Source organism: Eptatretus burgeri, chromosome 1, assembly GCF_056783735.1.
Source record: "Eptatretus burgeri isolate ZD-2024b chromosome 1, Ebu_testis_v1, whole genome shotgun sequence".
Lineage (NCBI taxonomy): Eukaryota > Metazoa > Chordata > Myxini > Myxiniformes > Myxinidae > Eptatretus > Eptatretus burgeri.
This window is the reverse complement of record NC_140961.1, coordinates 18,216,387-18,228,607: the sequence shown is the minus strand read 5'-3', so window position 1 is coordinate 18,228,607 and position 12,221 is coordinate 18,216,387. Positions and strand designations below refer to the sequence as shown.

Genomic DNA, 12,221 nt, shown 5'->3' with positions numbered 1-12,221 from the left:
ATACATATATATATATATATACATACATATATATATATATACATACATATATATATATACATACATATATATATATACATATATATATATACATATATATATATATATATACATATATATATATATATATATATATATATATATATATATATATACATACATATATATATATATATACATACATATATATATATACATATATATATATATATATACATACATATATATATATACATACATATATATATATACATATATATATATACATATATATATATATATATATACATATTGTTGCGGTCTTCGCGCCCGCCGGCGTGCTGACAGCCACGTAACCCGAATCGCGGCACGTCGCCCACCGGACGGACAATCCAGTCGTGACCCTCTCGGACTAACGCCGGGAACCAGTCACGGGTGGACCTTTCGGTCTCACCGCGATCGAGCCAATCAGCCCCCGCGTGGGATAGGGTTGCTCGCCAAATTCGACCTACCTAAGTACCCACGCGGAGGGTAGACCGGGCGATCGCACCTCGCCGCAGGTCGACTTCGGACACGGGCCACTTAAGCGACCCGTTCCGTACTATCAGAATAACCGAGCGGTGTTATCGTCGACCTCGACGGTTCGATTAATTATCGGGCGTATTCAGCCCACTACCAACCCTTTACGTGAAGCAAGATGAGGGTTCAATGGGGGAAAAGACGAAGCGAAGCGGGAGAACAGTTCAACAATAAAGCACATTTATTCGCGGCACACGGGAAGCACACAAATACAATTCCACCAAATGCACACAAAAAAAGAAAACACAATTCCATTTACACAAAAAGCAAACATAAAAGTGAAAACACAGTGCAGAGCTAATACCGACTACCGAGCACACGGCAACACTTATACAATTCTACTTCACAGACGGCGCCGACAACACATACCCAAAACCTAGGAAAAGAAATACCCTCAAGAATGAGGCAGGCCTGAGGCCGAGACCGGGTCGGGCCTACCCGTCTGGTGATGAGACACGGAGCGGCGATGGCCCCGCAACCCGCGGGCCTCGTGGACAGTGCCTGGCAGGGGGTGGGAACGGGGCCCCCTTGGTCGCACTATCTCAGCGCGGGGGGAAACAGGAGGGGGTTGCTGATGCTCGGGGTATAGAGGATCTTTATTATCCCTGGTGTGCGTCTCCACCTCGGCCAGGTCGCGCTGCCGGCCTCCCTCGGGCGTGCAGCTCCTGGCACCGACGCGAGCACCCCCTCCCTCATCCGACTCTCTTCAGCTTCTCCAGCCACTGCAGGCTTCGGGCTCCAGACTTCCACACTTGTCCCCTCCGTTCCGACTCCTTCTCGTTCTCGTTCTCCTTCTCCTTCTCCTTCTCCTTCTCGTTCTCGTTCTCGTCCTCCTTCGTTCCGACTCCTTCTCGTTCTCGTTTGCGACTCTCCTCTGACTGACGAACACCGTCCTTTTATCCCCCCGTAACTTCGCCTTTGACCCCCTCCCTTCGACCTTTCACCTCGCTCCCCATTGGCCCGAGAAAAAGTGGGCGTGAAGGCTTTTTGATCCACAAATTTGCATATATCGATCGCCCTGGGGGCGGGGCCAATTCGCCCCTCGCTCACCGATTGGACGGCAAAAAGTGGGCGTGTGTCGTTTTTGATCCGTTTTTGAAGCACAAAATCCGTGATTTTGTACACGCTGTTCAACGTGCGCCCTACACGAGTCCAGCATCGGTGCTCATGAGTGGCGCGAGATGACGGTGATGCGATGGTGGCGAGTTGTGACGGTAAAGGTCGTGGCGGTTGTGGTGAAGCGGCGTTGTGGTTGGTGGTTGTTGTTGTGGTTGTGATGGTAATCATGGCGGTTGGTCCAAAATAAAGATAGTAAAAGAAAAACGGCTATCCTGAAGAGTCGCAGCTCGCATAAATGACATGTATTCCCACTCGACAACGGGTTTGGGCCTAACGACACATGCACTTACCGAGATACCTCACCTAAGGGACCTGAATGGTGGTTTGCGAATCTGGTAACCACAACAATATATATATATATATATATATATATATATATATATATATATATATATATATATATATATATATATATATATATATATATATATACAGATATATATATATAATATATAGAGCCAATGAGGCTCTCTCAACATATTCTGCATGTTCTGTAAACCTGTATATATATATATATATATATATATATATATATATATATATATATATATATATATATATATATATATACATATATTTATCTTTATATTCCCAGTTAGGGCAGTAATTTGGAATTTGGCCATTGTTCGCCGACTCTTCATGCAAGACACCACGGAATCTTTCGCATCCACTAACTAATATCAGCAGATGGGACTACTAGTTTCATGTCAATCAGAGTGACGACACAAACATTAATGAATCACGCTACCTGTGAAACACTGGGATGACAGTTTATGCTTGCGTCGGGATTCAAACAGGCTACACAGCTCAGAGAAGAGTGAGTACTTCTAAGCCATCCTACTAGTGTATATATGTATATATATATATATATATATATATATATATATATATATATATATATATATATATATATATATATATATATATATATATATATATTGATCATGGGTAAAGACAGGCCACAACCATTCAATTGTTTGATGTCAGCCTGGAACTTGATATCAGCTTACAACTTTAAAAGTGTTAAGAACCAGGAGTGTTCTCTGGATAAGCATGTGGTATTTATATGCATTTACATGAATGAGTGTTTCAGTCAGAAATAATTCTTCCCTGAAAGATAAAATATGAGAGATGAATCTATTACTAAAATGGACTGATAGTTATAACGAAGGTTTACAGAATAATTTTCTATTTGACTTGATGCTCAGGGCCTAAATGCAAGCTGGTTGCACTTTCAATGGATTTATTGTGCAAATTGTTTTTTACAGGATGACGTCACTGCTTCTGATTGCATCACACAAGTGAAGCCACTGAAGGAATGTTATCCAAAATGACAATTCTGAGAAGTTGTAATCGCAGTCCAGCCTATACAAAAGCACTGCAAACGTTCATATTGTAGAGATGACAGATATATGACTGAAAGCACCTCACCTTCAGGCTGTTGTAGCGAAGAGAGAGTCCCTGCGTTCCGCGTCCAATCCCCACTGGCATACCGGCCAGTTGCTGTGCTTCGCAGTAGACCATCCGCCCCGCACAACGACAACCGTTTGGACAACGAGGGGACGCACCAGCCAGTGTGGCCCACATCGCGAGCAGCGCCGCACCGCAGGCCGCTGCCGTAGGGGCGAAACCGCCTAAGCCTGGAAAAAGAGAGGGTACAATGCTGCTGGGCCTTGTTTGTCAATGCGCTTACACATTTCTCCCAGGTAATGAGACCATCACCACCATTTTATTGTGCTTTCCGAGGTAAGAAATAGATCAACTTTACCTCAAAGCAATTAGATGGAAAGTTCATTTATTTTATAAATCACTGGATTCCTGGGACATTCCATCATAAGAAAATACAAATACATTCACAGTGGTAGTCGCGAGCTAATTTGATACCTTATTGGTGCGATCGCAACAAGCCCAATCAAAATACTGTGCGATGACATATGTGAAGCTTTGTGGAAGACTTTGACACTTTGACGTGGTACTTCTGTGCATTTAATTGAGTGCAATTGAGTTGTCTAAGGCTCAAAGCTTTTTGAGACCATTAGTATAGAATTGTCCTCCCCCCAAAAAAGCGAGGAAGAAAATGGTCTAGGTATTACTATAAAAGCTAGGTAACTGGCAGTGCATGCATGTGCACAACCGGTTTCAGGGTTAAAAGGAAATAAAATTGGTTGGTTTCTATTTTCCTTCATCTTCTCTTCAAAAATAATTTTCATTCCTCTTGAAAGTGAAACATCTCTCTGATATATAGAGATTTGAGGCTCATGGAGAAGCTAGAACATAGAATGGATCAGGCCGCAAGAGAACAAAGTGATCAACAGAAGGATTGGGGGAAACACACAACAACAGGATTGAGGGATAAAATAGAGACTTAAAAGACAAGGAATGTGAGGAAGAATGTGGACTGTTATGTGGTAGGACACAGGGGATGGACAAGATCGATGCATAAGCAAACTCCAAGGAAGGAAAACAGGAATGTTGGAAAGAGGTGAGCTTGTGGAGAGATAATGGGGTATAAAGGATCATGGTTTCAGATGAGGTATAATCTGAGATAGTGGTGAACAACTGTCTTGAAGTTCTGAAGGGAAGAATTAGATTAAAAAGAATGTGGAAGTTGATTCTACAAGCAGGAGAAAAGAGAAATGAATGAGTGGAGGTGAACAGTGATCCTGTATTTTGGGAGTTTCACCAGAAGGGTATTGTTGGGGGGTCATGTATGTCCTGCAGGAAGCTGGGGGCAAGGAAAGAGCAGAGGGTGCAAGACTAGAAAGGAAGTGGTGGAAGACAGAGAGGCAACCAACCTGTCTGCGATGGGAAAGTGATAGCCTCATAGACTCAACTTCAACAAGGGAGAAGCCAATGCTCATGAAGGCCTTGGTTTCCATGCCATAAAGCTGAGCAAGGTCTGAGGCAGGGGCATCAGCCCAGAGGGGAGTTAAGTACTCCATCAAGCTTCAGCTTCCAAAGAAGGCATTGTGGGTGGATAAGAGTTGATTTTTGCAAAGGAAAAACTTTGTACAATGGAGGACGACCAGTCAGCGATGGGCTTTGGAGATCAAATTAGTAATGTGGTTTGTCCACGAAAGATCATGGCTGATAGTGAGACCCAAACGTTTGAGTTACTGAACTTCTTCAAGAGGATTGTTAAGAATGCAGATGGGAGGGTTTGAAGAAAGGGAATACATGGGTTGTTTCTGATAGAGGCGTAAGCTGTGGGAGGCATTTAAAATGGATTTTAAAAAGGATTATTTTTTAATGTCATGAGCTTTTAAAGGAAGTAATGTTTCATTAAATAAAGATTCAGTTTGGGGATACTGAAAAGATATGGGATATATAATGAAGGAGGAACTGTGCATGGCAGATTTAGTTCGTGTTTTGTTTTGGGGGGTTTTTTTGGAGTGAAGAAGAGTTTTGTTTGTATTTTAAGGAGCGAGCATTGCTGGCTTTGCTCTTCTGTACTCTGCATTGGAATACTCTTCTCCTGTTTAGGCAGAGAGCAGCCACACAAAACACTTGGACACTGTCCTAAAAACACTGATGCGGATAATCAGCAGGACACTGAAATCAACACCCATGCAGTGGCTCCCAGTCATGTCCAACATCCCACCTCCTAATGTGCGCCAGTAGACAATAGCTCTGAGAGAGTTTGACTGCATCAAAGCTAACCCAGAGCTCCGAATCACCGAAGACCTGCAGAATCTACCAAATATGCGACTCAAGTCATGCAAGCCTTTCTGGGGCTCTGCAAATGTTTTGAGTGATGTGGAATTTCACAAAGGACAAGTGGTGAAATCTCTGGACAGACAACAACATTGTTAACAAAGACCTGGTGAGTGATCCGACAGAAGAGCCTCCAGGTTTCGACCTCCCCTGGAACAGTGGTCTGCACTCAACAGTCTCCGGACTCTTCATTCAGACATCATACCACCTCCAAAATGGAATTTCAAAGACCGCCCAGCATGTGACTGTGGTCATCAGATCAAACTATTCATCACAATGTGAACGAGTGTCACCTATGGAAATTTGATGAAGGGTTTCGGGCAATCCACCTACCAACAGACAGGGCTGTGACTTGGTACCCCCAACTTAGAATTACATCTCGAGATGTAATTTGTCATATGAAAGATTGGATGATATTAGGAGCTGGGACAGAAAAAGAAATCAAGCTGCAGGATCTGAATTAACAATACTTGGGAGAAAATAAGCGAAAATGAAGCACATGGGGTCTCAGCCGAGACAGGAGCAACATACCGACTTATCCAATCCCTCGGGATTAGGTCAGAGTTTAACAGGGACACAAATTCGACAATTCAATACAACTTGGCAGGGTTTGACAAAGAAAATTGGACGAAAACACGACGAACAACAGAGGAATGAAAATAAAACAGCAAAACACAATGGATCTTGTCCGGGAAATTTAGCTTTGATGAGTTGGAGGGAGGAACTCTCAAACCAGTGTCACACATGAAGGCAACTCTTAATTCATTTTGAATTAAATTTCTGTAATCAACTGAATCCAAACTTTAAAAAAGTCATAAATTTATACTCACTGTTTGTGTCTCTGCTTGTCTCTGAGCATCTACATGGACAGTATATGCTCTTTCTTTCTTCACAACAGATCGAGTATCTCAGTCAAGCATTAATTATCATCCAAAGGGAATGAATATCATTCAGCATTATTTGTTAATCAGGTGTCTGATGGCTGGTGCTGTCCACAGCCATAATTAGCCAAACGTTCGTCTGGTTCTGGCCTGTATTAAAGGTCAGCAACAGTATAAAGTGGCCACAAGAGCATATTGTGAACTAATGGGAAACAATCGACTACAGCATTGCTCAAAAGTTAGACCACATCGGTATTGGCATCCCATGAACGGACCGACGATCTTTGTTCGTATAAAACTCAAACCACAGTTACAGAGAGAATAAAAAATCAATAGGACTATTAATCAGTGACATGTATGATCATCAAACATAGTTGTAAGGGGGCTGGTAGGATAGCTTAGAGGTATGCACACTCAGGGTTCTTGCCTGGGTTCGCATCTTGATGAGCTATAAACTGTCATCCTGGTGTTTGCACATGCAAATCGAGGCATCAATGTGTGTGCCATCCCTTGGATGGAAAATAAACTGGGCGACTTGTCTGCTGGCATTAGTTGGTGGATGTTAAAAATCCAGCGATCTCCTTTGCAAAGAGTAGGGGAGCTATCACTGTCAGCCAGGCAAAAGTCAGAATTCCTGCTTTAACTTTCAAGTGAGACTGCATCAGTGGCACAGCTGCGACCCAAGCAAATTATATGCTACCGACACCTATGTGCTGCATATCAAAGAAGAAGACAGTTATAAGCATTTTCCTCTTCTTCATTAATGGCCCCAACTATTCCAACATTATGGGGTCAGCCGGGAGGACAATTCTGGCCTAAGTTTTTGTGGAAGCAGTTGGCCAGGCCTGACGTTTGAATGGAGCAGGTAATGGCAGATGGCAGGAATTTACAACTTGTTCAGATGGCCGGAGATAACTCACCTACCTTTGATGAAGCACATCGTGACATATTAACATCCACCAACTGCCAGTGCTAGGAGACGGGTCCTCTGACATATATATATATATATATATATATATATATATATATATATATATATATGTATGTATGCATATATATATATATATATATATATATATATATATATATATATATAACGATAATATATATATAACATATATATATATATATAACGATATATATATATATATATATATATATATATATATATATATATATATATATATAGAGAGAGAGAGAGAGAGAGAGAGAGAGAGAGAGAGAGAGAGAGAGAGAGAGAGAGAGAGAGAGAGAGAGAGAGAGAGAGAGAGAGAGAGAGAGAGAGAGAGAGAGAGAGAGAGAGAGAGAGAGAGAGAGAGAGAGAGAGAGAGACAAAGATAGTCAGTGACAGAGGTGTGGGAGGAGATTGCTGCATTTTATTCAGAGGGGGGAGTGAGGAGGGGACAGAGAGTGGGGGGTGGGGGTGATAGGAGGAAAAAAAAAAACAAAGAGAGAAAGGTGAGGGGTGGAGGTGGCATGATCAAAGATAATGATATGTTATGCTTAAATAAATAAATGCAAACTCATGTCAGAACAGCTGTACACATAACGACACAACAGAGTTTGTAAAGTCATCTGCTGGCACAACTGCAAAAACTTTGATATCCCAGTTTCAGAAAACTCTTGGGAACATGAACAAAAAGCAATCACTGACAACATGGAAGCACACGTACAATCCCATCATGCATGAACATCGAAAACAAAGCATTGCAACCAGATGTCATACTTCCGTACAAAAATGAGAAGAAGTCATTGTAATTGAGGTGTTAATAGCAGTGATTTTGGACTAAACAATGCAGAAATCAAGAAAATGACCAAATACCAAGACCTCAAGAATGAAGTGAAAAGATCCTGGAAGCTGAAGAATGCCAAAATTGTACCAGTGTTCATTGGAGCTGTGGGAGTGATACCAAAGAAACTCACAGGGCTATTAAAAACTATCCATGGGAATTTTACCACAAACAAACTACAGTTGGAAGCTGTCTGGGACTGAGCAATGATCCTGAAGAGAGCACACGGCAAAAAAAATTGAGAACAGAAAACTTCACAGCTTGGTCCATGAATCGTGACCCTTTACCAAAATGAAGGTGGATACTTCAAGCCCACCCTGGGAGGACTCCATTCCATATTCTGAAACCCCCATATGTAGATACCCAATCAACGACACACACACACACACACTCATAGGTGGATACTTTGAGACCTGGTTGGTCTACGTTTACACTCCTGAAACCCACCCACATTTGGAGATAGCAGACAACAGCAACTTGCACATACACACACACACACACACACACACACACACACACACACACACACACACACACACACTAATTAAGGTTTCAGTACCCAGCAATTTTGGCCTAAACTTCAACTTCCAGGACCTTTTCACTTCATTTTTGAGATCTTGGTATTTGGTCATTTTCCTTATCTGGATTGTTTAGGCTAAAATTGCTGGGTACTGAAACCTTAATTAGTGCGTGTGTGTGTGTGTGTGTGTGTGTGTGTGTGTGTGTGTGTGTGTGTGTGTGTGTGTGTGTGTGTGTACGTGCAAGTTGCTGTTGTCTGCTATCTCCAAATGTGGGTGGGTTTCAGGAGTGTAAACGTAGACCAACCAGGTCTCAAAGTATCCACCTATGAGTGTGTGTGTGTGTGTGTCGTTGATTGGGTATCTACATATGGGGGTTTCAGAATATGGAATGGAGTCCTCCCAGGGTGGGCTTGAAGTATCCACCTTCATTTTGGTAAAGGGTCACGATTCATTGACCAAGCTGTGAAGTTTTCTGTTCTCAAAGTTTTTTTGCTGTGTGCTCTCTTCAGGATCATTGCTCAGTCCCAGACAGCTTCCAACTGTAGTTTGTTTGTGGTAAAATTCCCAGGGATAGTTTTTAATAGCCCTGTGAGTTTCTTTGGTATCACTCCCACAGCTCCAATGAACACTGGTACAATTTTGGCATTCTTCAGCTTCCAGGATCTTTTCACTTCATTCTTGAGGTCTTGGTATTTGGTCATTTTCTTGATTTCTGCATTGTTTAGTCCAAAATCACTGCTATTAACACCTCAATTACAATGACTTCTTCTCATTTTTGTACGGAAGTATGATATCTGGTTGCAATGCTTTGTTTTCGATGTTCACACATGATGGGATTGTACGTGTGCTTCCATGTTGTCAGTGATTGCTTTTTGTTCATGTTCCCAAGAGTTTTCTGAAACTGGGATATCAAAGTTTTTGCAGTTGTGCCAGCAGATGACTTTACAAACTCTGTTGTGTCGTTATGTGTACAGCTGTTCTGACATGAGTTTGCATTTATTTATTTAAGCATAACATATCATTTATCTTTGATCATGCCACCTCCACCCCTCACCTTTCTCTCTTTGTTTTTTTTTTTTCCTCCTATCACCCCCACCCCCCCCCCCCACTCTCTGTCCCCTCCTCACTCCCCCCTCTGAATAAAATGCAGCAATCTCCTCCCACACCTCTGTCACTGACTATCTTTGGCTCTCTCTCTCTCTCTCTCTCTCTCTCTCTCTCTCTCTCTCTCTCTCTCTCTCTCTCTCTCTCTCTCTCTCTCTCTCTCTCTCTCTCTCTCCTCGCACCCATCCTTCTGCAGCATTTAGCAATGTTTGGTGAGGTGTCGCTCTCCCCACCTTCCCCCCTTCCTCGCTCTTCCTCCCTTCCTCACCCACTCCTACCTTCCCTCCTATACCTTCCCTCCTCCTCCCCCACCCCCAATACCCCCAGTAAATATATACATACTTTTTGTGAGTGGTAGTTCCCTATATTTTGCTTTCCACAGAATGATGTTGCCTGGAAGGTGTTACTTGCCAATTTTTGTTTCCCATGGCCCAAGAAGATTGGGGATCACTGCCCTAAGCTCTCCTACCAGTGTCAGCCCAAGTTGAATGCATTTTCAGGGCACCCAAAATGCTGGATAAACATTTACCAAATAATTTATTTGGTCTTCTCTATTTATGCATTCAACTTTCCTCACACGTTCAGCCGTGGGATACCTTGTGAACAATCACTGCATGTGTAATGATGGACAAAATCTATTGAATATGAAAACAAGAAAATTATGTTCCAATTTCTTTTTTGAAACCCATTATATCCAAGTTATTAAAACATAACTGCATGAGTTTTCCCAGCAGAATGCAAAACATAATGTGCACTTATGGTTTTAATTGAGTGGCTCAAAGTTGTTAAAAGGCAAGACAGAAATAATTCACAAGCATTCGATAAGAGGAATGGCCAAAAGTGTGCAAACTCTCAATGCTCCAATAATTAAGTCTGGAGGTGGACAGAGCTTTTTAAATCTGGAGCAGGACAGCTCTGTCTAAATCTGGAGCCAGACAGCTCTGTCGAAATCTGGAGCCAGACAGCTCTGTCAAAATCTGGAGCCAGACAACTCTGTCTAAATCTGGAGCCAGACAGCTCTGCCTAAATCTGGAGCTGGACAGCTCTGCCTGAATCTGGAGCCAGACAGCTCTGCCTGAATCTGGAGCCATTCAGCTGTCTAAATCTGGATCCAGACAGCTCTGTCTAAATCTGGAGCCAGACAGCTCTGTCTTAGTATGGAGCCAGACAGCTCTGTCTAAATCTGGATCTGGACAGCTCTGTCTAAATCTGGAGCCGGACAGCTCTGTCTAAATCTGGAGCCAGACAGCTCTGTCTAAATCTGGAGCTGGACAGCTCTGTCTAAATCTAGAGCTGGACAGCTCTGTCTAAATCTGGAGCCAGACAGCTCTGTCTAAATCTGGAGCCGGACAGCTCTGTCTAAATCTGGAGCCAGACAGCTCTGTCTAAATCTGGAGCCGGACAGCTCTGTCTAAATCTGGAGCCGGACAGCTCTGTCTAAATCTGGAGCCGGACAGCTCTGTCTAAATCTGGAGCCGGACAGCTCTGTCTAAATCTGGAGCCGGACAGCTCTGTCTAAATCTGGAGCCAGACAGCTCTGTCTAAATCTGGAGCCGGACAGCTCTGTCTAAATCTGGAGCCGGACAGCTCTGTCTAAATCTTGAGCTGGACAGCTCTGTCTAAATCTAGAGCTGGACAGCTCTGTCTAAATCTGGAGCTGGACAGCTCTGTCTAAATCTGGAGCCGGACAGCTCTGTCTAAATCTGGAGCCAGACAGCTCTGTCTAAATCTGGAGCCGGACAGCTCTGTCTAAATCTGGAGCCGTTCAGCTCTGTCTAAATCTGGATCCAGACAGCTCTTTCTAAATCTGCAGCCGGACAGCTCTGTCTTAGTCTGTAGCCGGACAGCTCTGTCTAAATCTGGATCTGGACAGCTCTGTCTAAATCTGGATCTGGACAGCTCTGTCTAAATCTGGAGCCAGACAGCTCTGTCAAAATCTGGAGCCGGACAGCTCTGTCTAAATCTGGAGCCGGACAGCTCTGTCTAAATCTGGATCTGGACAGCTCTGTCTAAATCTGGAGCCGGACAGCTCTGTCTAAGTCTGGAGCCAGACAGAGCTGTCTAAGTGTGGATCCAGACAGTACTGTCTCTGTGCTGCATATGGGAGTTTGTTTTCAACTGAGCATCGTTGAGGAGCTCCTGTTCTGGAGAAATTATGGAAACGTCAGTTAAGAGTTGAGCAGATTTTATGGATCATCTCACTGAAAAAAATCCTTTATACATTCCAAATTAAAATTGGTGAGATGTCATCCCTGCAAACGTACTTCATATCCAGACTGTGCCGTCTATGTCTGGATCCAGGCAATGCCGTCTATGTCTGGATCCAGGCAATGCCGTCTATGTCTGGATCCAGGCAGTGCCGTCTATGTCTGGATCCAGGCAGTGCTGTCTATGTCTGGATCCAGGCAGTGCCGTCTATGTCTGGATCCAGGCAGTGCCGTCTATGTCTGGATCCAGGCAGTGCCGTCCATTTGTGGATCCAGGCAGTGCTGTCTATGTCTCTCCCCCTCGCTCTGTCTATGTCCGAGGAAGCC

At 43.2% G+C, this 12,221-nt stretch overlaps 1 protein-coding gene across 1 annotated transcript in view; it reads right to left on the bottom strand.

The window, feature by feature from the left end:
• LOC147033957 (leucine-rich repeat transmembrane neuronal protein 1-like) overlaps window positions 1–12,221 on the bottom strand; it is a 399,933-nt gene that overhangs the window by 382,249 nt on the left and 5,463 nt on the right. Inside the window, exon 2 of the mRNA XM_085873816.1 lies at window positions 3,109–3,317. Coding sequence (XP_085729942.1) covers window positions 3,109–3,317 — 209 coding nt within the window. The remainder of the gene's footprint in view (window positions 1–3,108; window positions 3,318–12,221) is intronic.